The sequence below is a fragment of the Colias philodice genome, chromosome 6 (genome assembly GCF_061535455.1).
Source record: "Colias philodice isolate Cphi_HAF_F1 chromosome 6, ilColPhil1 Martin Lab GWU primary, whole genome shotgun sequence".
In the NCBI taxonomy this organism is placed as follows: domain Eukaryota; kingdom Metazoa; phylum Arthropoda; class Insecta; order Lepidoptera; family Pieridae; genus Colias; species Colias philodice.
The window spans coordinates 3,533,815-3,560,142 of NC_143091.1; the positions used below are offsets into that span (position 1 = coordinate 3,533,815).

Genomic DNA, 26,328 nt, shown 5'->3' on the forward strand with positions numbered 1-26,328 from the left:
GAACGGCTGAACCGATTTTGATAATTCTTTTTTTATTATATTCCTTGAAGTACGAGGATGGTTCTTATGTAGAGAAAACGTTAATATTATGTACCACGGGCGAAGCCGGGGCGGACTGCTAGTTTATTATAAAATTGGTCTCATTCTATTATCACGCCGGTGAAGGTCGACCTATATTTGGATCTTAGACCATATTACTTAGAGCATTAAATGCTCTTAAGTCCTATTAAGACCTTTATATATTTTATTTACCCTAAGCCACGTAAAATAATTGATAAGGATATCAAAAAAGAGTTTTAATATCTATGCTGGATTTTCAAAGTAGGTACTGGCCACATAGAATTCTTTATGAAAAATGAAGTTAATTCTGTTTATCATTCTTTAAAATGCAATCGCGTCAACAGGACAAGCAAAAGTTGTGCCCAATCATAATTAAATATTTATAAACAATACAATATTAACTGTTTCTGAGCTTTTATTTAAATTCCCAAAATGGCTAATAGTGCACCATCTACAGATTATGCTCCAAGCGAAATGGGGCCATCTGAAGCAGGCGAAGGTAATTATTGATTTATTGCTTATATTATATTCTTTGTCAATAAATTACCTGTAGAGCAACAAAGCAGGAATAACTTAGCAAAAATAAATTAGTTTACGTTTAGAACAGAACCATCCATTGCGTTGTGACTTACTTGAGGCCACCTTGAGGCAGTTGCCGTAACATATCTGAAATTTATACCAATCAATTACGAAGCATACTAATATTTATTCATGTATAGCTACGCCCGCAGCGACTGGTGCTGGTTTCCCACCGTATCCTCCCTACGCCACGGAAACAGTGCCACCCTCAGTTGCGGACACAATCATGGCCGGTCGAGATCTAAGAGTTCAGCACAAGTCGACTCCGAAACAAACAGTTCGACCGCCCCCGAAGCCGGCAAGGCCTAAGTAAAACGATTATACAATAATAATTGTTACTTAATATTTTTTTCGTCACAGTATACATTGAACTATTAGATTATAACAGCTATAATCGTCATGATCGATTAAATTATTTTTATGATGTTAACGATGAATATACAGAATATATAATAACGAGTAAACTATGTAATGATGAATTTGAAGTGAAACTTCTTTACGCGCGTTGAGAATAAAATTTTTAGAGAAGGTTTTGGTATGTCTTGCCAAAGAAGTTTCACTTCTGACACGTGGGCTCAGCACACACGCTCTTTTTTATTGAATAATTTGAACTTTCAAAGGGGACCAAAAGCAACCGACGTTAAACTATCAAGACGCGCAGCGCGAGCGCATGCCCGCTGTCTGCGCCGGCATGGCGCGGTGTTGACGGACAGGCTTGAGCGAATGGCGAAACCGCCTATACGCAGCATTATTTATTTATGGCGGCAATACGCTAATACACTTCCGGCTGATACGGTTAGAATACTTTTTGAATTTTATATATGTATCAAGTTTTAATATCGTCGTTTTCATTGCAAATGCAAATTTAAATAATATAAGTAATTGAAATACCTAGCTAGCGTTTAATTTAATGTATTATTTTTTAAAGGTAGTTAATTGTATTATATCATTTACTATACCCACAGATAATATTATACTTACTTACTATTATACTTTTAAAACTATAACTAAGGATAGTTACTAGGTAGTTATTATTCTGTGTTATAACTTAAAAATATTCCACAAATTGAACCAATAAAAATGTGGCTATTGTAGATTGCCCGACTGCGTGCAATGCTAGATGCGGATCAGCCGTTCAAGCCAGAACAAGCTTACGAATACTTTATTAATCTCAGAAAAAGCAAGAAGAAAGTGACGAAGTACGTAGTCATTGTAGTTATAATTTTACTTAAAAATTGTACCGAGCATGATACCTAATGGCTAATAGGCTATACCCATACCTATTACCTAGATACCATACAGGTAATATTAGGCACTAAAAAATCATCGGCATTGAATGAATATTATGTATTAGATAAGTATTAAGTATACTATCTCATATATATATAGAAATTGGAACCTTCTTATTGCTGTAAGCAATTCCTTAATCATTTTGTGGGCGTCGATCAAAGTGGCCAGAAGCTGCTGCTACATAAAGAAAAGTAGGGTTATAATAATATTTTTTCGGCTAGGATGAAAGTAAACGACATAAAGAAGGACATATTAGCAATGTGCGGTGACAAGAGATTCGTTTGGGCGCGAAACGCGACGGTCGCGTTTGCGCGCGGCATCCAGCAGCGACTGTCCAAACCGGGCTCTTACGCTTTGGCTGATGGGTGAGATTATTATGGACATGATTCTGATACAGTCATACTAATATTATAAAGCGGGAGAGTTTGGTTGTTGTTTGATAGGCCAATTACCGAGGAAGGCTATAAATTAGCACGATAACACCAATAGGGGCGCAGCAATGCGGGTAAAACCGCGGGGCACAACTAGTTTCCCATACTGTCTTTTGACATCTGTTTTATTGGGATTTAATTTAACGCGGTTAAAATCGTGGTTAAAATTTAAAATAACTTTTTTCAGTAAAGATAGGGTATGAAAAGGGAAACTTACCTGAAAGCAAAGAAAATGTTTATATTTCATACTAGAAATTTTTCAGATAACTTAGGTACTTGTAGCATCTTTTAAAATGTTCATAAAATATCACGTCGTTTTAGCATGTTGCGACTGTCGAACATAATTCTAGAAGACATCTGCTCCTATATGCACACGAAGCCACCTTCGCGACGTTGCACTCATCCTAAAGCGAAGTTCATGATGGAAATGGCTGATAAGGTACAGTAAAATATATGGGATAAAATGTTTAATAGGTACTTAGAAAATGATGTGTTATTCAAAATTGATATTCTTGTCATCAATCCTTTATTTATACCATAATTTATTTAAAAAGACAAATATGCAGCTAAGCATATAGTATGGGTGGTGATGTTCCTTTGCCATCAGGCAAGCTACGGGTCACATGCAAAAAAATCTAATAATACTATCTATGAAAAAGGAAGTTTCCTATGTAATTATTAACTACTGTTTAATGCCCAGATTGCCGTTTGGATCGATGAAATCCTCTGCGAGTCAGACGATAGGATGCTCATGATGGACTTCGATGAAGACGAAGGTAAATAAATTTTAAACAAATTATTTATACAAATTAGTAATAGCAATTGGCAGCAATTTCAACGAAATGGATCTTTACTGCATACCTTTAAGGTAAGTCCATGCGTTTGAAATTGTGTCAATTGTTTTTAAAAAGTTGTTTCCAAAATCTGCATAGAAAGCTAACGATTTTAACAATTGTTACAAATTCAAACTTCCCCTATTAATTATTAATTACTCCTGTATCCTGGGAAATATTACTGAAAGGTATGTTTCTAATTGTTATAAAGAAGTCGAAAAGACTGACGCTGAGGGGCCAATGGAAGGAGGTTCGGATTTAACAGGATCTAGCAGCAAGACGAGTACTGCGGGAAATTCTACTGCAGCGACGCCAAAGACTTCAAGATCTAGTGTCCAGAAAGAATAAGGTAACTTCTGAAGATCTTTGGAGTACTTGGTATAATAGACCGGGAGATATTGACACAAAATTTCGAGTCATTTATCGCGTGGGCGTTAGTCGAAGTCGACGGAAAAATAGCGACTAAGCCGCTGGTACCAGCGTTCACACCATCATTTTTCTTTCTTTCATTGCGTACTAAGACCCCTGTAGAACCGCCATCCTGTTACAAATGACTCGAAATTTTGTGTCTATCGGTCTATAAGCTTTACGTACATGTGTAACAAAGTTATGGAAGCAATAAATCTAATAGGGCCTCTTGACAATGGGCAGCGTTGGACGAGTAGTGAGTAATCACGATAGTGTAAATGCCCTAAGTATCTATGATGGGCTGTCATTGTAGATTCATAATCGCCGTAATAGCAGCAATTATCGACGATCATTTGTTGGGCCAACGCTGCCCATTGTGAAAAGGGCCCATAAATATGGACTTAAAAAGAAGGAGACTCAGTTATAATTAGAGCAAATGTTTTTTTTATTATATACCATGGTTATATACTAAGTAGGATATTGTTTTTCTTGCAGATGTTTTAGGAGCCGACGAGGCAGGTGATGCGGGCTTTGCAGATGATTTCCTTAATATGATGGGAGAGGTAAGCATAAAATAAATAAAAGTTTATTTAATACACTAAATGCCGTAAAATAAATATGTAATCCATTGTAACCACAGGAACATGCACCGATTGGGATTAAAACTTATAATTCTGGAAAACGTTTTCTTAACTGCTCTGAAACAGTCTTCAATGAAGTTGTAAATGACAAACCTTCGCCAACAGCACCTACTTGAAATATTTCTGCAGAATTTAGTGACATTACAAAATTATAAAACGCGAAGCATTTTAAAGCCAAATTAACTATGTAAAGAATGATAAAGCAAATAAAAATAGCAAAATTTTTACTACGTGTCTATTTTTGTTTTTTATGCAATTGTGTTATTACCATGGGTTAATACAAATGAACACTTAAGGTAATTACTTTCAGTATAATTTTTACGAAACATCTTTCATTATTAAAATGAATTTTAATTTTTTATCATTTAAGTGTTCATTTGTTGTTATGCCGCAAAATGAAAGATGTTTCCTGAATATTTTGAATAATAATATTGTTATATTCTTTAATTCAATGATTTTATGTTTTATTCAGGGTGGAGTCGGTGGAGGTGGTGGTGGTCTCCTGCAAGGACGTGCGTACCATTTAACTTCGTAATTTGATTTCTGATTTTAAATTGATATATAATTAAATAAACAAATTTCTTTTAATTACAGCATTTCCCGCGTATCTAAAATTTACAGGTATGTGTAAAAAATTGGTTGTCTGTAAAGTCGGTTTACTGATGATAGTTGAACGTGACAACGTCCGATTGTGTTTCTTTGTCGCTCGTTCCGCGCTCTCGCTTGCACTTTAAGCCTTACATGGAACGCCTCGGAGCGAGGTAACGCCGCATGAGTCATATTTTTTCGTGCGTGCAGCCGGCTCCATCGAATTATAAGACGTTGTCACGTCAAAAACCTTGTTACTGGCAAGTTGTATAATGTTTTTAAAATGTTTACAGGAGAAATGCTCGAAGCGTTCAATATTTTAACTGAGTCAATGTACTCAAAAGGGGATGTTAATTTATTAAAACACGGAAAGTTTAGTTTAACATATTCGGAAGGAGCAGATGAGTAAGTTTTACAACACACAATAAAATATAAACTCACTAGCTTTCCACCCGCGGCATCGCCCGCGCAAAGAAAAACCCGCATAGTTCCTGTTCCCGTGGTATTTCCGGGATAAAACCTATCCTATGTCCCGGGGTAAAAAGTAGCCTATGTCCTTTCTCGGGTATCAAAATATCTCTATGCCAAATTTCATGCAAATTGGTTCAGTGGTTAAGGCGTGATTGTCGATTGAGTAACAGACAGACAGAGTTACTTTCGCATTTATAATATTAGTATGGATTTGTTCATTTTTTTGTGTTGCCTGGTAGAGATCGCTGCTAGCGATAAGGCCGCTTCTGTACACGGTTTAAATCGTTTTCTATGCGGTGCACAATAAATAATTATTCATTCATTCATTAAAAACCTACCAAGCTCTGTATTTATGGTAAACATTTGTTTAGCAACAAAGTTGAATGAAAGAGCGGAGTGGCTATCAACATGTTGCAGAGTTGATAATCATGTTGAAATTTCTACCGAATACAACGTTTCCAGCAACTTTATTGATCACTTGTTGCTAAACAATATTTACCGAGAATATGAGCTAAGTTATGTTCATTATGTTTTGCAGGCTAAAACAAGCAACGGATTTTAATGCAACTGAATTTAACACGACTCTGGCCAATAAAGTCAAACAAGATCTAACTGAAACGGTAACACCAAGCACACCTAACAATATTAAACCGTTTATGAAAGGTAAATTTACGCTACTATAAATGAGACTTTTTAAATGTATAGGTAATATATATGTATGTTTGAGCCAAATCACGTAAAATTAATGAAATCGATTTCTTCTTTTTGATACAATTTTATTTCAGATATGGTTGAAATTTGCTCAAACTATTTGTCTCAACATGCTGAATACAACAGTAAGTTATTTTCTTATTGGAATCTATAAAAAAGCTTCTTAGAGCGTATACGCACTATGCGGGTAGCCGCATTGCGGGTAGCCGTCCGGCTGACCGCAAGCACAATTATGTACGTAATATTCATTTCTATGCGCACTGTGCGGTCTGCGGTAGCCGCATCGCAGTGCGCATAGAAATGAATATTACGTACATAATTGTGCTTGCGGTCAGCCGGACGGCTACCCGCAATGCGGCTACCCGCATAGTGCGTATACGCTCTTAAAAAATCCTGATATCCCACATAATTTAATTTGCTTTTAGAGGATAAAGGTCCCGCTTTTAGACTCCTAGTAAAGGCAATGAAATCAAAATCTAGCCAACAACTGTACGTTAAGGGAAAAGCTAAAAGAACCTACGGAAAAGCAGCTACAGAGTATGTGACAAGTTTCACTTTATTTTCCAGTCATTGAAAAAATAATTATTTAAAACGTTAAATTTTTTTCCGGATTAATGATTTTAGATTAGAAAATGCAAAAGGCTTAGAAAGCGATCACGATGATCCTAATTTATCACAAGAAATACATTCTGCCCTTGCGAAATTAGTCGAAGGACAAACACCAGCAGACTTAAGAGATGATATGAAAGGTATGAACAGAAATAAAGATGTTGATGTCTCTTTTGTCAATATGAATGGTAATATTATACTAATTAACGAAATTGTTATTTTTCAGAAACATTGGACATTTGTTCAAAGTATCTGTCCCAATGTGCTATCGATGAAAGTAAGTAATATTTTGAACACTTCTTTATAATCCAATTTTCGTTATATACATATTATTAACTAAGAATATGTAAATTGCAAATCATTATGTATTGACTATAAATGTTTATTTTTAGTTGAACGTGGTCCAGCCTTTGATCTACTTATAAAAGAATTGGAAAGAAATGGCGCTGAACCGTTTACTCCGGAATTTCCTCCTCTACCTACACGATTTGCTGCAGCTTATACGTTAGTACAATATATACAATGAAACTGAATAGTCTTCATTTTTACTTTTAATCCAAAAATATTTTTATGTCAAAGCAATTTTCATGAAAATCATTCAGTTCATTATCGTCTCTCTAATATACCTTAAAATGAGTTTCTGTGGCGTTAGCTTTATTTATTCATAACTTGTTTTTTCAGATTAAAATCTGCTCCTGGATTAACTAGCGTAACTCCTGATCCTGAAACTGCACCAATATTCATACCAGTTTTACATAAAGCAGTCGACACAGCGACTCCTAAAGCATTAAAAAAGGACATGGAAGGTTATAGATATTTTTACAAAACGATAAATTTTCATTTTTTGAAATAAAAATAGAATATAAAAGTGTTCAAAATTATTTTTTCCAGAGGTGATTGGTCGCTGTGCAAATTATTTATCTGCATTTATCAGAGATAGAGGTTTGTTAAAATTTTGCATGACATTTTAAATGGCTTCTGAATATTAAGTTGTCTGGAATTCTCTAATTATTCTCCCTTTCTTTATGAAGAAAAGGCCATGAAAGCTCTACTAGAAATGATGAAAAGTCATCCCAAGAACGAAGTAGCCAAAAGAGCGAATTATACCATGACGTACGACGTAGGAGCAAAAGAGTAAGGAAATTTAAATCAATTTTTAGCTATTGTTATAACAAATATCTGTGTTTTGCTGGCGTCAATAATTATAATCCACCAAATAGAAGATTACCGCCACAAAAAAATATATCTCAGATAACCACAATGCTGCCTTGTTAACGTCTCTAAATAATAAAGGAACTTAAAAAGGGGAAGGATGATTAATAGACGGGTAAAATAACACGGACAAAATAAACGCAAGAAATGGTAAATTAAATAGAACAAATGAATTCGTATTACATTTGGTAATAATTTATTCCCAGAATTGAAACGGCACCCATAGTTGTACCTTTCATGCCAGTAAAAGATATCGCAGACGAAGCTAAAGACCATTTGAACAAAGATATGGAAAAGTCCACACCACCGAATTTAAAACTTGCTATGAAAGGTTACCTTTTTGTATTAATAATAACTAATTATACAAGGTATAAACGCGCAAATTATTAAATAAAATGTAAATTTTATTTCAATTTCAGCAATGGTACAAGATGCAGCAAGATTTTTATCCCAAGGAATCGCTTTACGCAGTTAGTGAATCATTTAACCATTGACTTTAATTTGAAATTGAAATAAACAGCGTCAGAATTCATATTGATGAATTTCACATATTTAGGTGGAGTTGCTGGCGAACGATATCCTCTTAACTTTTTGGCAGCTGTAAAGAAATCGCTCGGAACAAGGCTTTTGTTTAAATACAAAGCTTTCGGTCAAACTTATTCAGACGGAGCTGACGTGTAAGAGACACCAAAATATAAATAAAAAAGACAGTGTCGAGCACACATGTCAGAAGTGAAACTTTTTTTGGCAAGATTCAAAAATACCAAAATCTTCGCCTTTAAATTTTGAAATTTTACTCTCAACGCGCATAAGAAGTTTCACTTCAAAAAACTGTATGAAAAAAAATTAAAATTTACATAGCTTTTAAATATTTTAGATTAAGACATGCTGGTCCATTGGAAGAGGATCCAAAATGTGAAAATCTTCAGCAAGAAATCGCAGCAGAGATGCGAAGAGGAGTTCCCACTAGACTTCCTCCGACATTAACCGGCGAAATACATGGTTTTCATTCCTTCAATAAATGAATTTAATTTATTTAAACAATTGATAGGGGAAAGAATATGGGATAGTAATTTTTTTTATATAATTGTATTAATGTATTTTAGGTACAATGGAAGACGCTTCAAAACACTTGGCTAAAGTTGGCACTGAAAGAGGTAAGGATTATTTTGAGACTGTCGTTTAGAACTTAACAGATTAATTACTGATAATTTTTTTTTATAATCATTTATAGGTGACGCTCTGCAATATTTGGTTGATTTAATGAAGGGACAAGGCGATGCACCTCTTGGGGTCATGCAAGGTTATGAACAAACTTATAATGATGGAGCTAGAAGGTTTGTTAATTGTTTGTCTTTGCCACTAGGAATCTATTTTATGAACCGATTTTGATGCGGTTTTCATACGTTTTAATGACATTGTAGGATAGAGTTGAGCAAAAGCTTAACTGCAGAGAAGGTTGATAAGGGAATCTATGAAATGCTTAAGGAAAAGTTAACAACATTGGTATCGTCTAAACCTAAACCAGAATATGGGAAAGTAATGCCAGGTATTGAATTTAGATTAGACAAGGATGTATCGTTTACCGTTCCGTAAAGTTATCACTAACATTGTAATTATGACAAAAAACATTAAATTTAAGGTATCATAGACGATGTATCGAAGTTTCTGGCATCTCCTCTACCTGAAAGTAAGTAATGAATTATGAAGTAAATTTATCATTACTGTAGATATTGAAAGTATCTAATTAGTCGTTCTCTTATAGCTGATTTTGAAAAACGCCGTGTGCTAGCGGATCTTATGGCAAGGAAAGGTGATGAAATATTGGGCCAGTCGGGAATTTATAAAATAACATATACCGAAGCGGGTGAAGAGTAAGTTTAATAACTGAAGCCTTCTAAAGCACTGCGAATATAAAGAGCTGTTAGCATTTCTTTCTCAGGAACATTTTTTATAGATAGAATTTTGTACTACCATCTAGAGGGAAAGTACTCTTACTATTAGATAGAAAATTTTACTCAAACGAAACATCCCTTAAAATTAGACCCTGTAGTGTTATTGCTTCGAACATAAGAGTCAATATATATATATATATATATATATATATATATATATATATATATATATATATATATATAAGGCTGAAATGTGGGTATTTTGTCTATGTAGAATAATGGACGCTCCGGTTGGTGTGACCACAGCTAAAGATGAAAAGTTCAAGGGTGAACTTTTGGAGAAAGTGAAAAATGTTATACCGGAGAAGAAATTGCAAGATCTCCTAAAAGGTTAATTTAACGCAAATATATTTGTAAGTACATGTAATCCATTTATAAATCTATAATATAGTTAGGTTAGTAATATATACAGAAAATATCATGCCGCGATAGCCTTTCAGGTACTGTATGGTTTTGGCATTGAAAATTGATAAATAATTTATATTTCTATTTCAAAGGATATAAAAATGATTGAAAAACCACTTATAATAGTAGGGGAGGCCAAGAGGGGATTTTGGGATTTACTCGAGCGCGTCAGATTACTATAAGGGACGGTACCTTAGCTATTCATTAGTACCTCTAGTCAATATGAGCAGTTATGGTTGGTGGGTGCGCTCAGGGGCCCCGCTGGAAAATTTGAATAATCCATAATTCCCTAAGGCTGAGCTCGAATCGTCAGATTAGCGAAATGGGGACTTCTTATATTGTAATTAACCCCCCCATATATTAATCTGACGCGCCCGAATAATATTACTTTAATTTTTTACCCTTTCTTCATAGCGATTAAATCGCCACTTAAATCGTCAGATTAACGTATACTTTTTTTCAGTGACGTCCTGGAGCATGCAAAATATCAATATCTAACGCGCTTGAGTATTTCCAAGCCAATTTTTTTCTTTTTTAAATTAAAAAAAATCAAAAAACCCTTCCCCACCGCTAAAAGTGAAAACATTATAGGACCTTTTTTTCTCGCTATGGTCTAATCTACCAATTCTAATAGGTTCCCGTGACGCTCGAGTAAATCCACATTTAGCATCCTGGGCTCCCCTACTATAAATCATGTTCATGTTGATAAATTACATGTTCATGAAACTAATTGATAGTTCAGCTATAACATATAAATGCAATTTATAAATTTTCACATGTGTACCTAAATCAAATACGATGTTTATTTTAGATCCAACTAAAGAAGGTGCGGCATATTTGTCTGATACAATTAAAGGACGAGGTTTGTAGTAATCTATTTTTTATTTTTATTTTTATCCCTGGAAACTTTTAAATTGTAATACACTTTTTACAAATTATAGGCGAAGCCATGCAAGCTATACACGATGGATTAAAGAAAGGAAATGGCAAGGATTTCTTAACAATTGGAAATTTTGCAAAGAATCACGATCAGACTGCCGATATGTTAGTACGAATTGTATTAATTATTATTTTATTTTTATTTCTTTATTTTTATTTTTTATTTCTTTATTTGTATCAGGCAGCATTGCCCATATATTGTTAGTAGTACTTATTCTAGTGTTAGTAAAACTACATATACTTATTTTTAGATTTAAGAGTTACAAGCCATTTTTTGTTGATAAAATTATGTACATTATTGAGAACTTTTAAAATACTATTATCATTTTTATTAATTCTATCCCTAATTGAAAAAATTTTTTTCCTTATTATAGCATAAAAATCATCTACTCTGTATAATACAAACATATGAGATGCACTACAAAAACGTGGCAATCCCATGAACATCCTGAATGCATTATTATATTGTACTCTAAATGTGTTCATTGTTTATCGTGTATGCTTCACCCATAAGCTACTTGTATAAAATGACTGACAGTAGGTTGTGAACAATAGCTTTTTGACATTCCTACTACAATTTTTTAAATCTTCTTATTATCATGTTTGCCCTAACTGATAGATTTCTTCTCTCCCTCTCTATATCCTCGTCATCACTCAGAGTGCTGGTAACGAAATGCCCCAAATATTTAAATTTATTTACATTAACCAACTCTGTTTCATTAAGATATATCGGAGGGACGTTGTCAGGACCTCGCCCCGACCGAAACACTAAAACATTGCTTTTTTTTTTTCATTATAAAGTAACCCATGTTCACTTGCATATTTCTGACAGATTCCCACCAACACCCTGAGTCCTCTGATTGAGGGACTGAGGAGAACCATGTCATCTGCATAGCTCAGGTTATTAATGTTAAATCCTCCTATATGACATCCGACATGAGTCGCACTCAGTTCCTCAATCAGGTCATTAATGTACAAATTAAACAACAAAGGAGAGGTTAAACCACCCTGTCTTACTCCACAATTTAGAACGTAGGTATCTGAGGGTGAATTTTGCCATTTTACTACATTCTGTTGATTTTGATACCAAAACCTCAAAATGCGAATAATGCTATCTGACACACCAGACCTTTGCAACTTGCCCCATAATTTATCATACACCACACGATCAAACGCTTTACTTAAATCGAGAAAGCATGCATAAACTGATGTTTTTCTTTCTGTGTAATAAGCAATACAATTTTTTAAAGAAAATATAGCCAAATCAGTAGAGACATTAGGCCTAAATCCAAACTGTCTATCATTAAGTTTTATTTTATTCTCTAAAGATGGTAGCAAAATCTGTTCAAATACTTTTGAGAATACAGTTGCTATAGATACTGGTCTATAATTATTAACATCTGAATGATCACCCATTTTGTTTTTGATTATAGGGACAACTGTTGTCCTCATAAATTCCAATGGCAATACGTTATGTTTTATAAAATAATTAAACAAAGTAGTTAATACTGTGATCAGAGAGGGTCCTGCATACATTAAATGTTCAATATTTAACTTATCATGGCCAGAGGATTTACCTCTCTTAACACTTCTAAATGACCTTACTACATCAACATCCTTAATTACAAAATCTACCTGTTTACAAAAATTAATTCCAGAATATAAATTGTTCACCGCTAATGAATCAACATGAAAATGCATTTTAAAGTTATTTGCGATTTTCGTACAATTACTTTCACAACCGATAGTACTAGGGATAGACCTAGTCCCGTTACATGAATTTGTGATACGCCAAAATTTTACAAAATTTTTATTAGTGTGATACTTTGCTAATAAATCATATTTGGATTGTTCTTGACCCATTTGACACTTTCTTAAAGCGGATCGAAACCTATTTCTTGACGACCGCATCAATTGATACAATTCACCATTACGAGGCTTATTAGCTATAATCCATAGTTTAAAATACGCCCTAGCTTCTTTGTGGTATTTCTTGACATGAGTATTCCACTTCAAAATACATTTATTCCTACATTGTTTCTTATTTATATATGTATATATGGCGGCTTGCTGCAAAATGTCAATTATTCTATTATATTCTGATATTATAAGACTTAAATGTGTTTTATTTGAACAATACGAACTACAATTTTGACAATCTAATTTTAATTCTGTATCTTTTAATTTACTTTCACAAAATTTGGCATAGGATTTAATTTGTTGTAGGGATCTATTACCCCAATTTATTTTATTAGGCGCATACTTATCACTCATAATGATTTTGGGTGGCGGAATATTCATGTCAAACTTACAGCACAACCGTAAAGGTAAATGGTCAGACCATGATACATCATAAAGGATTTCACATTTTACAATAGTGCGCGAGGCTGATATTGTACAGACACAGTGATCTAACCACTTCACTGACCCATGCACATCACTTATAAACGTAAACGTCGATTGCATATCCAACATATCAATGTCAGAGCAGCGCCAGTCCATCTCCTCACAGAAAGCCCCAAGTTCCCGTCCAAACAAAGAGTCTGGATGAGCATTGTAATCGCCTAGCATATAAACCATTTGCACATCACAGCTTTCGACAACCGCGCTCATCGCGCTTAGCGTACTTGTAAATTCCGTTAAGTTATCGCTGCAATCACAGGGCATGTACACACTCATCGCAATAAAGAATAAATTAATTTATCTTAAACTTAATTGCAACTACACGGGAATTTTCTTCGGCTGTATCAATAATATTCGAATAAAATAATATTTTTATAATATAATATGTTCAATATTTTATTATGTAGTACTGAATATGGATAATATTTTTCTAGGCTTTCCAATGCAAATCATTTCGGCGGGCAGCATCCTTCGCCTATTCTCGTAGACAAGGTTTCTTCTAAAATGAAGGAGGTACCTATAGTATACCCTGATTCTGCTAAAAAATTTGCTTCAGGTAATATTTTTTTTAATGTTCTTTAAAAAAATGAGATGAATAGGTTGTGTGAATGACAATTATAGATCTAATTTTAAGAAAATTAAAATGTAAAGGCATTTTATTACAATAATTCATATGAATTTGATAAGAAGCATACGAATAATCTGACCAGCTACTCCCTAACTTTGCCGTGTTCAATTTACAGAAACTTCGGATATAGCTACACAATATATTTCTGGAGTTGCTACAAATGAATGTGAGTCCTTTTTTTTCGAAATTCGAATTGCTGATTAAATGCTACTGAAATAAATTGTTTACACCTCTGCATATTTTAATTTAAATTCAATAAGTAATGTTTAAGTAAATCTGATTGTATTATAAAATTCATCTTTATATAGGTGGTCTGGATGCAAAAGCTCTTGCGGCGATGGATGCGACAATAGGGTAAGAAAATGTTATTGTCTGGATTATTATGATTTAAATTTTTTGAGCGCGATTTCTATTTCTGAAGATTGATACTTAATATAAAGCTATGTATAGTAAATCTAAAATAACTTTCAGTTTATTTTGCATCGGCCTTTGTTTTGAAATGTATAAAATTTCAATTTCCAATAACTTATAGGTATTTATGAATATCTTAACAGTACCTTTAAATATGTACAATTCTTGTGGTATAACCCCTTGACCACCGAGCGGCCCGATCGGGCCATCTATTGTGTCTGTGATTCCGGGGGCTGAGGGAATAATATTAATTTATTATATGCCCACAATTTGACCATTACATAGTTCAACAATATGTACGTACCTAGGTACATATTTATATACCTTAATTCAGTACTCAAATCAAATTCAAAATTTATTTATTTGTCGCAATTTTTTCACATAATTTTATAAAACACATAAATTGTAAATCCCTGGGTAACCCACTAGGAAAACCTTGGCGGGGTCAACCAATGAAAAATCTTTGCCCACAAGCACGAGTGACAAGCAAGGGCAAGAACCGCAAGATGCACAAGCTACGGGTACTACGGGTTCAGAACAGACTTCTGAACAGAGTAAAAGAGAAACCGCAATAGAAGCGACTGGACGACAGTCTGATGATGAAGAGAAACGCAAGGCTGAAGCTGCGAGGCTCAGGCGTTTAGAAGCTGCTAAGAGGAGGCAAAAGGGTGATTATTAGGACAAATGTTTTTTGGAAGAATACTAATTTTGTCTAAGGGTTTATTGTGTATCTGGGTATGGTTTTACGTGAATGTTATCGGATTCTATTTTAAACCTAAGAAAGTTTAGTTACGTCACTTATAACTCAAGTACGGCATGATGACTTTTGCTTCGTCGGATTTGTCTCCGCTATAATTAGGATACTGGATAAAAAAATCTGACTAACTAAAAAAAACTTCTAGAAGTGCGGGACCAGGGCGAGCATCTTGTTTGCAAACGTTTCGATTTCTAATCATTATTTTTGTTTCAGGTCTCGAAGCCGGAGGTTTGTAACTTTAACATGTTTTACTGATGATTTGTATCATTAAGGTTATTATTATATTGTGTAAGGTGCTTATTATAATACATTGTTTTGTTATAATAAAATATCAGAGGACCCGGAACGGGATCAAGCGTTGCAGATCTTGCACAATCAATTGAAAGCAAAAGGTGGGGAAATCCTCTACAAACAACCGCACACTGAACTATCGCATTCACAGGCTTCTGAATGGTTGGTCTCAGATTTTACTTGATACTCTGTATATTTAGTTGTGGGTATTTAATTATTTTGGTATTAGCAACTTCAAGTACAAGCTTCATGTATTCAAATGAGTGATTTTGAATATAAAAATGGCTTTATTAAATCATTTTAACATTTTTTGAAGTGAAACTTCTTTTTTTCGTTGGGAGTAAAATTTCACGGTCGGGTCATGACGATACCGTCACGTTATGGAGTAAGGCGACGATTTGGTGTCTTTGAATCTTGCCAAGAAGTTTCACTTCTGACACGTGTGTTCGGCACACACGTTGTTTTTTATTTGTTCATATTTCTTAAGGCTATCAATGAAGCCACCGATGAAAGTGGATAAGGCTGTAAAGGAATCAGCGGACACATCACGCCTACATAAGAAGTTTGAGAGGAAGTTAAGCACGCTCGTCAGCAAAAGTACTCCACCTCAAATGTATGATGCTATGCAAGGTATGACCAAAATCTCATACCAAATAATATGAACTATTAAGATAATAAACTTTTTCTTTATATTTATCACATTTTCAGATGTCGTCATTGAATCTTCCCGGATTCTATCGGAATATTTCGTTACCAAAAGTAAGTATACAAATAAATAAATAAATATTATAGGACATTATTACACAAATCGACCTAGTCCCACAATAAGCTCAATTAAAGCTTGTGTTGTGGGTACTAGGCGACGATAAATATAATATTTAATAAATACATATATAGATAATAACACCCAGACCCAAGAACAAATAATTGAGTTCATCACACAAATATTTGCCCTGACCGGGGATCGAACCCGGGACCGTTGGCTCAGTAGGCAGTTACTTTACCACTGCGCCAACCGCGTCGTGGCTTTATAATTAGTTTTGCTATTTATCACTTTCTTAAACTCAATTATTCGTTAGGTTATAAGGCACTCGTTAGAGAAGCTCTGATATCTGAAATGCAAAAGCGCGGTAATGAAATACTTATTGAAGTTGATGGAGCCGCAGAAACGTATTTCTTCGCTGCGCAAAGGTTTGTACTTACATATTTCTGATAGGCAACAAGTTGTGCAGATGTGCTTATTAAAACAGTGTAAAAAGATGATTATTCTTCTATAATTAATATTCAATTAATTAAAAGACTTCTTGATAGGTGCTGGTGAGCCAAAAAAACATACATTTTGTATATAGATAGAGAATAGAGATGATAGACAAATAATTTTGTAATAAGTACCTAATTATCTTGCTTTATATTCAGATTGAAGAAAGCCACGTCGCTAGAAATTAACGAACCATGTACCCAAGTTGCATATTACTTGTGCAAAAAGCTAGAAGAGATGATTCGGTGCCGTTCCATGGCTCGAAAATTAACGTCGGCAATGAAAGGTTAGAATTACCGACCTTTATAATAATTTTCTAATTTCTAAATGTCTAGTTGATGAAAAGTTGCTGAATTTTCCATACGTGATAAAATATGTATTTAATTTCAGATCACATAAATGAAGCTTCCAATTACTTATCAGCGCACGTGACTAAACCAGGTATGATTAAAATTGATAAAAGTTCTCCAAATGTATAAGTAATACAAATAGATATGTATAAGATTAACAATTTTTTAATAGATGAACAAATCGAAGCATATGTTGCACTATTGAATGAAATGGAAGCAGCCGGCGATAGCCTTCTCATTGAAGGAAAAATTCCTAAATCTTATAAAGATTCTGCAGCATAGTAAGTTTCATTTTCATCAATTGAAACATCGCATCTATTGTAATGCTTTGTGCAATACCAATAATAAAGAATACAGATATAATACCAATCCAAACTAAAGATAAGGATTAGATTAGAATGAATTAAATGGTTGCTATTTATAAAATCTTCATAAATGAAAAATCGAAATCTTTCAGTTTACGTCAACTAACCTCATTTACGGATCAAATCAATCGGTCAGATGCGACCCTTCAATCTACGACGGAAGGAAAGCTAAAGGCCTTAATGGCCAACGTAACTGCTAGTGGATACAGTCAAAATGTTATTGATGGTGAGATAAATTTGCGTAGCTATATGATACAAAAGGGAAATAATCATTGATATACTTTTTATAATGTATCGAAATCGTCTTATTTCAGGAGTAATAACAGAATCTACAAGGCTTCTAGTGTCATATATTATGCTGCAAGGTAAGATTTTGTAAAATTTACAAGTTTTCTGTGCGCCAAGAATTGTTTCGCTATTCGAGAAATTAATTTGATACTTATGGATCTAGAACAAGTACAATAAAATACCTTCCTTGACTATCGCCTTTCAGGTGAGAAAACAGAAGCGTTGAAGGTATTGATACAACAAATGGATTTACACAGCGGAAACGTTCTCCTTCGACATGGCAAGATTCGCAAAACTTATGGAGAAGGAGCAGATTTGTATGTTACCACATTTTGAAATACATGTCAAATAAATTACGTCTTTAACAGAGACTATTAACTATATCTATACAATTTCAGACTGCGCACGAAAAATGCCGATCAATTGAGTGTACCGAGTGCTGACCCGGTGGTTGTCAGGAAAATTCAAATAAAACTGCGCAATATAATGCACCGGTGCACTCCTGATCAATTTTCTACTTTAATGGAAGGTAAATTCTTTCAGAGATTGAATACTATTGCCATTTTAATTACGTTTTTTTTATTGTCGATAGGGAAGTGCTTGACCACAATCTCGCCTGATGTGGTCTAAGATGAAACGCGCTTCCCTAGAAGGTACCTGTTCACTCTACGCTTTATTACGTAATACGTATATTGTTGAATTGTTCTCTTTACAGATGTTATTGAAGATGCAACAATGTATTTAGCCGTCCACTTCTTGGAACCACGTAAGTACTCTTTTTCCAGGTTGATGGAGAAGATCCGGAGTTCTCTATATTAATTTACCTTTATACAATTTCAGAAATTATTCAAGTATGCAAATGTATGAAGAATGTATTCGTCCAATGTGAGTTATGGTGCGATGAGATTTTACGTCGAGTCGCACACCCTTGCTGTACGTGTTCCAGGCATATATCGACACAAGCGTTGTCAGATTTGGCACCTGGCCAGCAAATACATGCAAGCCCTGGTTCTTCCCGAGCACACACTGCTGGAATCGATATAACTATCACTCCTTGTCCGAGAAAAATCAGTTCAATCCTCGGGACCAAAAATAAAACTGCAATATGTCCAGCGGCTAAACCGACGGAAGAATGTGAAAAAACGACCACGGCTTCCTACCTTTTTTACACTCCCGCCATGTCTCATAAGATGCCCACTCAGACAAATCCAGTGAAGTTATCCACACCAACGTCTGATTCTATACAAACTCCCTTGCATCTCTCACTAAGTCATGCAACTAGATCACCATTATCCTCCCCGTTGCGCTTCTTTACCGAAGTGTATGAAGAAAATAATCTTGCATTACGTGAAAGTATATCACCGAGCCCTGTCAAACATGAGACGGATGAATCTTCCCCGTCCTTTTATACACCGCAAAGTGCGGATTCGCGAGATAAAGAAACGTTACCATTTTTCTGGCAATCTCCGACTACAATGTTTGCTGAAGTGCATTCACAAAATGTCCCATCCATGAATGTGCAGCCGCTAAGTGTGATGAAAAAAACTGATCAAGTGCCGAGAGCACACAATACAAGTAAGTTTATCATCCAATTATTCTCATAATCTTAGTTTAATTTTCGGATAATTCTGTTATTTATCCTTCTACATCACAAATCAGGAGCGCCAATTGTAACAACGGATCGAATGGCCGATTGGCATGCAATGATGGTCAGCCTCATGTGGAATGTACAAGCATGGCGAGATTGGATTCAAGAAAACATTGATCGGGCACTTGCTTACCAACAACAGTCTCCTCTTCCAACAGGTATGATTAAAAAAAAAATTAAAAAAATTAAAATACCCTTAGAAACTTTTCTTATATTTTGAATATTTTTGAATTTTAGGACATCCGGAAGAAAACTGGATAGGCTTTCAGAGAAGGGTCGCTACAGAAGCGTTGCAATGGAGACAATATAATAAATTCAGTCGTCTTCTGACTCTTCGATTAGCTTTACGATACAGAGATAAACAGGTTAAAAGGGAATCTTTATTATTTAATTTGATTCTCAAAATAAGAGCCAAAATTCTTTTGGAAGAACATACAAATATCGTTCATAAACTGTGCTTTAGGATCGGATGGCCGATTGGCAATCTAAGCAATGTCTCTAAGCTTTTTTTATATTTTTATTTTGAAATAGAAATTAGTAATTTCTGAGATATTGCTGTCTTTCGAATTTTCGGACTAATCGTTATTGAAATGGCCACAGATCGTGTCTCCTACAAGAAACACCGTCAAGACCAATGTTTACATGGAATGCCAACAAGAAATGCTTGATATTATTGACATGTTTAATAAGTGGACTCACTGGCTTACTCTCGTAGTACGTAATATGTATAACATTTTAACTTATTCTTCTTTGAAATATCTTCAAAATCTTGAACATCAAAAACGTAACAAAGAATATTTCAGATTAAGGAGACAGATTCATTGCAACAACAAGCTAACACGGATGTATCTTTATATGAATTGTAAGTATCATTAGTATCTCTAAAATTTATCATTTAGAGTCTAAATGAATTGGAAGTACTATTCTATTATTATTAAGGCTGCAGTCTAGCAAAATTGCGTTTTCAACAAGTTATTTGACAATTTTTTCCCGGCTAATGAAATGATAAACTGATTTTTTTTTTTCTTGTTTATCAATTAGTGTTATATACGCAATGCGCGTGAATTTTTTCACATTTATAAAAATACTTTATGTTACCTTAATCAGGCCTTCAAGATAAGTCTCTTTCCCCCAAAATCATTTCGAGCTAAGTTTGTGCACTCACTACGTTGCAACCGATTACAATTTACACAATCTGATCAGCGCATTATTATCCTTATATAGTCGTTATTAAAAACTGCTGAATACAATTGCCGAAAAACTTATGATTTTCTTAATTAGAACGTTATAAATTCATTAAATTTCCCATTTTTTGCCTCACAAAATCGATTGATAAATACTGCTAAAAGTTATTTTTTCCATTAATTTATTCGAGTTGGTTGAAGACCAATGAGTATTAATCCTTTAAAAAAATTTTTTTTTGAATTTTGATAATTCTTTAAATATTAAAAAAATATTTAAAATAATAAGGAAAAATCCTAGCGAATTTCTTTAGTCGCGCTCCTTGGGCCGGAGCGTTCTGACGTGTGCTCTACGCTCGATTTTCCTTCATACCGAAGTGAAAGTTGCTCTACTTCATTAAATTTAATATTTTTGTTAATTGATTATTTTTATCTTAGTTTCGTGCAAATATTCGTATTTTTAAACATTTGATTTCGATATGGAAAATAAACGAAAAAAATACGCGTGTAACTACTAGAAAAAAAATTATCTTCGAACATAAAGTTAATGAAACCAAATAGATTGCAAAGGTGATTGGCAACAATTTCTTTATTTTACGGGGTGTCAGTAAAGGGATGTATATTTCTTTAAAACTAAAGTAAGCTCATAAATTTTCTTATAATATAATTTTTTTGAAGTTCCAAAAATGTTTATTTTTCGTTTGAGAAATACGAAATATAATATAAACTTGTATTGAGAACTTGAACTTCCCAAGTTCATCCGGGGAAATCCCCATACGGGGAAAATGATTTGTTTACTCCAAAATTGATCCGAGGTGTTTTAATTTTTTCTTCTAGTCATTTTCAACGTAGCGGCATGTTGTTTGATTATTAATTTTGTAACTTAAATACAGGATGTTGGTTTTATATTCTGAACTTACAGACGCGCTGACAAATTTTGTCCACCATTTCTAGTTTAGTCTACCAACTCTAAGTACCAATATTAAAACGAATGGATTATCATCACATCATCAAAATTCAGTGGGGTTGAGAACTAAACAAACAGAAGTAACAGAGACGCGAAGAATAAAAAAAGAAGACGAAAACGATAATTCGTTGATGCTTTCCCTTTTCGACGTATTGTTAGGGTACATCACCAATCTGCAAAAAACAAAACTGATGATTCCCAATTGCTGATTAAAAATGAAAAACAAATAATCGACAACAGTGGTGAAAATTTGCTGATCACAATGAAACATCCTTCAGTGGTAGCAGATTTACTCATTTAAAATGTATCGGTGAACAGCGTAAAGGAGAGGAGGACAGGAAAACATTATGAATGTGGATGGTGGATTGTATACAGGGTGTAATCGATAAGTATGTGCAGGCGATTATGACGTTATTATTGCAGGTATCAAAAAACTTAAAACTGATATCGAAATTACTTTACCTAATGAGCAAAATGACAATAATAACTTTTTAAAAGTATAACGAGAAATATCTAAAAAATTTACTTTATACACTCCCATATCAAAAAGGGAAAATGGGACTAGTAGAAGTTAAATGTCTAATTCCGACAAAAGACATGAATGCGGAAGATGCGGTTAAAAAAAATTTAATATTTGAAATACAATGCAAAAAATAACACTTTTGTCATAGATAAGAATCATGACTATTTTTTCCAAATTCAGGGACAACTAAACGTTGCAGAAGCAGAAGTCTGCTTATTTGCTGTTTGGACTGGAGTGAATCATTCGTTAAAAATAGAATATATAAAAAAGTATGTAACGTTTAGGCAAAATAAAATGATGGACCATTATCAAGATTTTACATAAATTGCCTACTGTCAGAATTGATTGATTCGAGACTTCAGCATTCGATGCCCATCAAGGACCCATCCTATATCATTCAAGCGATTGAAAAAAAAGAGATAAATCCAGTGCAACCGATAAAGCATCAGAATGCTAGCAAAAGATTTATTAGGTTTATCAATATAAATCTATATATTATACATAATATAATAAATCTGTAGAAGACGCGAAGACTGACATCCGCGCGGACGGAGTCGCGGGCGGAAGCTAGTCAGTAATAAATATCTTTTGTTTTCATTTGCGTATTTTTCTATTTTATAATTTTTTAACACAAACATTACATTTTTTTTATTAAATACAAAATTTGTTTATCCGTTTTATTAGTAAAACTGAACAACTTTCACTAAGAAACTTAGGTCGAAAAAAATGTATAGAGTTATGCATTTTGTATGGAAAGCTTATTTTTTTGCACGCCTCATAAGCGAAGCGTTGAGGTGGGTACTACTGTCACTTCGCACAAAACATCTGATTTTTCAAACTTAAAATGTCTTTATGTATCATACATTGCACTTGTAAGATAATACATACACACACATATTAAGAAAAAACACTATTTTTAACATTCATGATATTTTTGATGTCATTTTTGTTATTTAAACTAGTTAAAAAACAGTTTAAAAAAGTTCTGTCTTGGACGTCCGTGTGTCTGTATGTGCGGAGGATTTTCTTGTTAACACGATAGCGACCGAAATACTTTACTAATCGAGTCTTTTTTTTTCTCTTACGCTTGAGTATGCTCAGGAATAGAACCCTTTCATTTTTCAGGGTCTGATTCGATGTGGTTTAATTGTTATTAAATAAACAAAAATAATAATTAATAAATAATTATTAAAAAAAATTATGAGGCGTGCACTTTTGGATTTTCCAAATTTTTTATATTTCGTCCAAATTTCTTTGTAAAAGTTGATCAGTTATATAAACATGAAGTTGAAGATATCAATAGAAAGTATTCGAAAATTTTGTGTACTGATAAAAAAATCACCCGGTGTAATTTTCACGAAAATTGTTTCAAATTGTCATTTTTGGTACTTATTACGAATATTAAATTATACGAATGATTTAATTTTTTAAAATTAAGTGGAGCAACTTTCCCTTAGTACATTTGTATTATTTACATATAGGATGACAGGATGCATTTGTTTGCACTACTAGACCAAGCCCTTAAATTCGAAAGTAAAATTATAATAATGTCCTGAGTATTTTTTATCAATAAAAGAAATTCTGGAAAGAAAATCAAATGATAATACACTGTGATAATACTTTACAGACGGTGGAAGAATTTCAAGAAGAAAGTTCAAGAATACGCCGATGACTGGCAGAAATACAATACGCACCTTAAGGTTTGCTGGGAACAAAAGCATAAGAAAATTATATCAGGTGATTGTTAATCATGAGTATATATATGTTCTGTGGTGTTAATACGGGACTTTATCGATGAAGGAATTCCACCTTCCTTCCTCCACATTATTTAATGTCTCCACATTATGTAATCCTATCCTATCCTACTATAATATTAATATATTATATATATATTCACAGTCACAATGTTTGTCCTCAATGGACTCCTAAACCACTTAACCGATTATAATAAAATTCGCACTTCGACCATGTGCAGTTCGATCCAACTTGAGAGATAGGATAGTTTTTATGAAAAAAGAACGTAAACATGTAGGTACCACGGGTGAAACCGGGGCGGACCGCTAATAATATTATAAATACGAAATACGGGAAATTCCACGGGATCGGGAACTATGCGGGTTTTTTTTTTGAAAACGCGGGCTTAAAGCTATGTGTATATTAATGTCTCCACATTATAATATCTAGAGTGGTTGCCCGCGTGGAAACAGCCGGGGCCGGTGTGGGTGGTGAGCGCGTGCGGGGCCGTGCCCAGCGGCGCGGTGGCGGCCGGCGTGTACGAGGGAGAGGTCACGTGGGTCGCGCGCACGCCGCACAGGTGAGGGTACTGGGGTAGTAGTTACACTAGGTAACGACATCACGAAAAAAATGTGTGCGTGTACTAGTGTACACACGTAAGAAGTGAAACTTCTTTATGACCTTATTTTTCAAAAAATAATTTACTACATATATGCAACTTTACAGAAATACATCGAATCACGCGTGGTAGGGATAATAAAAAGATGGCGCGTAACGGAAAAATGTCACGCGTAACGAAAAAATGTTACACTAAATTTTTTTCCAACCCCGATAAAGAAGTTTCACTTCAAAAAGTTGTTTGCTCCACAGATGAGTGGAGGATACTGGGATAGAAGTAGCAGTAGCGTGTTTGGGAATCGACATTGGTAGCACGGACAATTTGATGTACTTATATTTACAGATGCAACGTACTTCCTGCCGCTCTGCACCCGTCGAAGCATTGCTGCATATTATACGCTGATGGTGCTGTACATCATTATACGAAGTATCAGGTAAAGAATATAATTATATAATATTGAAATTAAATCGTTAGTTATGCTCTAGCTCGCTTTGCTTTGAAAAAAATTGAAGGATCAATTTCACGAACTTTACGAAGTACTAAAATTGCTTTGAAGGCTTTTTTTAATGTCATCATTTTAAAATTCATCAGATAAATTGATAATTTGTAAGAGCCAGCGCGCATGAGCAACTTTGTCTCCGCAACTATTTTGTCTCTCCCATGAATTTGTATGGGGAGTTGCGTCGCTACGTGCGCGCACTTTCATACTAGCCCATGGGTGGGAGAGACAAAATAGTTGCGGAGACAAAGTTGCTCGTGCGCGCTAGCTCTTAGTCTTTATTTTTTTGCACGCTTTTTTCTGTATAATTATAGATTTTATAATTTATCTGCCCTATCCACTCAACCATTGCTCTAATCACTGAATTTTAATCATATTAGACCGCGAGATATTTCGCTTTTTTCCGACGAGTTCGACTAACGCCCACGCGACTTAGCCGCCGGTACCAGCGTTCACACCATCATTTTTCTTTTTGTCTTTGCGTACTGTACGTCCTGTTACAAATGACTCCAAATTTTGTGTCAATATCTCCCGGTCTATAATATATTAACATTAACCGCGGTCCAGGTAATGTGTAACGCCGAGGTCACATGGCTAGCATGGCGCGCGGGGGAAGTGGGCGCTCGCGCGGTGCGTATAGCGCCAGGGGTTCACGTGGGCCGCGTGCACTACCGCGGGTCGCACTTGCTCGGCGCCGTGCACGCGCCGCACTACCGCTGCCACGTGGTTATATACGGACGCCCGTTTGCCTTCAACTGCTATGAGCTGCTCGTGCTTAAGGAGAACTAAACGATCTGGGTAGGGAGGGATTTAAATCGATATTTTATGAGCTGCTCCTGGTCAAGAACTAAACGATCTGACTTTAGGCACTTTTAGTAAATCGGCGGTTACATATAGACGTTTGTTGGTCTTACAAAAACCTGCTGTTGATGTTACTATAATTATTTAGTGTGACTTCTTAACAGATTGGTTTTGAATCAAAGTGTTGTAAATGATTAACGACTAACAGAACTCTTACATCTAAACGTTATAGTTTTTTGATTTTTTTTTATTGCCTAGTGTCATACCTACTGGTGACGAAGAAGGTTGTATTTTCTCGTGATACGTGGTTGAGTCCACATTAGACGATTGTGATCTATTTTATTTTTATTTAGTGAGTTTTCTTGTGTTTCATGTTTTTGATTTGTGATTGTAATTTTGTAATGGTTGTTGAAATATATGAGTTTCGATTTAATGAGGTGTTTTATTTGCCTTTTAAAATAAAACGAGGTTTA

At 34.5% G+C, this 26,328-nt stretch overlaps 1 protein-coding gene across 2 annotated transcripts; it reads left to right on the forward strand.

Annotated features, from left to right (window-relative positions):
- LOC149487584 (uncharacterized) lies at positions 1-26,288 on the forward strand. 2 transcript variants are annotated; one of them, XM_089696171.1, is made up of 58 exons: positions 1-559; positions 780-948; positions 1,260-1,434; positions 1,735-1,838; positions 2,151-2,294; positions 2,682-2,799; positions 3,061-3,136; positions 4,097-4,164; positions 4,715-4,754; positions 4,837-4,863; positions 5,124-5,235; positions 5,840-5,964; positions 6,087-6,137; positions 6,438-6,549; positions 6,637-6,761; positions 6,848-6,898; positions 7,014-7,125; positions 7,303-7,427; positions 7,513-7,563; positions 7,653-7,755; positions 8,040-8,164; positions 8,253-8,303; positions 8,390-8,510; positions 8,711-8,835; positions 8,940-8,990; positions 9,068-9,170; positions 9,258-9,382; positions 9,476-9,523; positions 9,599-9,707; positions 10,003-10,118; positions 11,005-11,055; positions 11,135-11,237; positions 13,970-14,091; positions 14,279-14,329; positions 14,472-14,517; positions 15,004-15,242; positions 15,545-15,559; positions 15,667-15,784; positions 16,110-16,252; positions 16,331-16,381; positions 16,702-16,813; positions 17,039-17,166; positions 17,271-17,321; positions 17,403-17,511; positions 17,688-17,821; positions 17,910-17,960; positions 18,089-18,200; positions 18,282-18,412; positions 18,599-18,649; positions 18,724-19,458; positions 19,543-19,689; positions 19,769-19,896; positions 20,132-20,245; positions 20,335-20,393; positions 23,830-23,939; positions 24,387-24,516; positions 24,898-24,988; positions 25,622-26,288. In XM_089696171.1, the coding sequence occupies exons 1-58, from the start codon at positions 493-495 to the stop codon at positions 25,841-25,843; spliced, it is 6,483 nt and encodes a 2,160-aa protein (XP_089552297.1). In that variant the 5' UTR covers positions 1-492; the 3' UTR covers positions 25,844-26,288. The 2 variants fall into 2 exon arrangements, with proteins under 2 accessions (XP_089552297.1, XP_089552298.1); XM_089696172.1 differs by lacking the exons at positions 1-559; positions 780-948; positions 1,260-1,434; ... (2 more) ...; positions 2,682-2,799; positions 3,061-3,136 and adding an exon at positions 3,468-3,542.
- Positions 26,289-26,328: the final 40 nt, after the last annotated feature.

Bases quoted from the DNA above. Each gene is read 5' to 3' on its own strand.
- LOC149487584 (XM_089696171.1), top strand. From the start codon at position 493: ATGGCTAATAGTGCACCATCTACAGATTATGCTCCAAGCGAAATGGGG. The intron at 8,991-9,067 runs GTAAGGATTATT...AATCATTTATAG, and splicing joins TAAAGTTGGCACTGAAAGAG to GTGACGCTCTGCAATATTTG. The intron at 17,322-17,402 runs GTATGATTAAAA...ATTTTTTAATAG, and splicing joins AGCGCACGTGACTAAACCAG to ATGAACAAATCGAAGCATAT.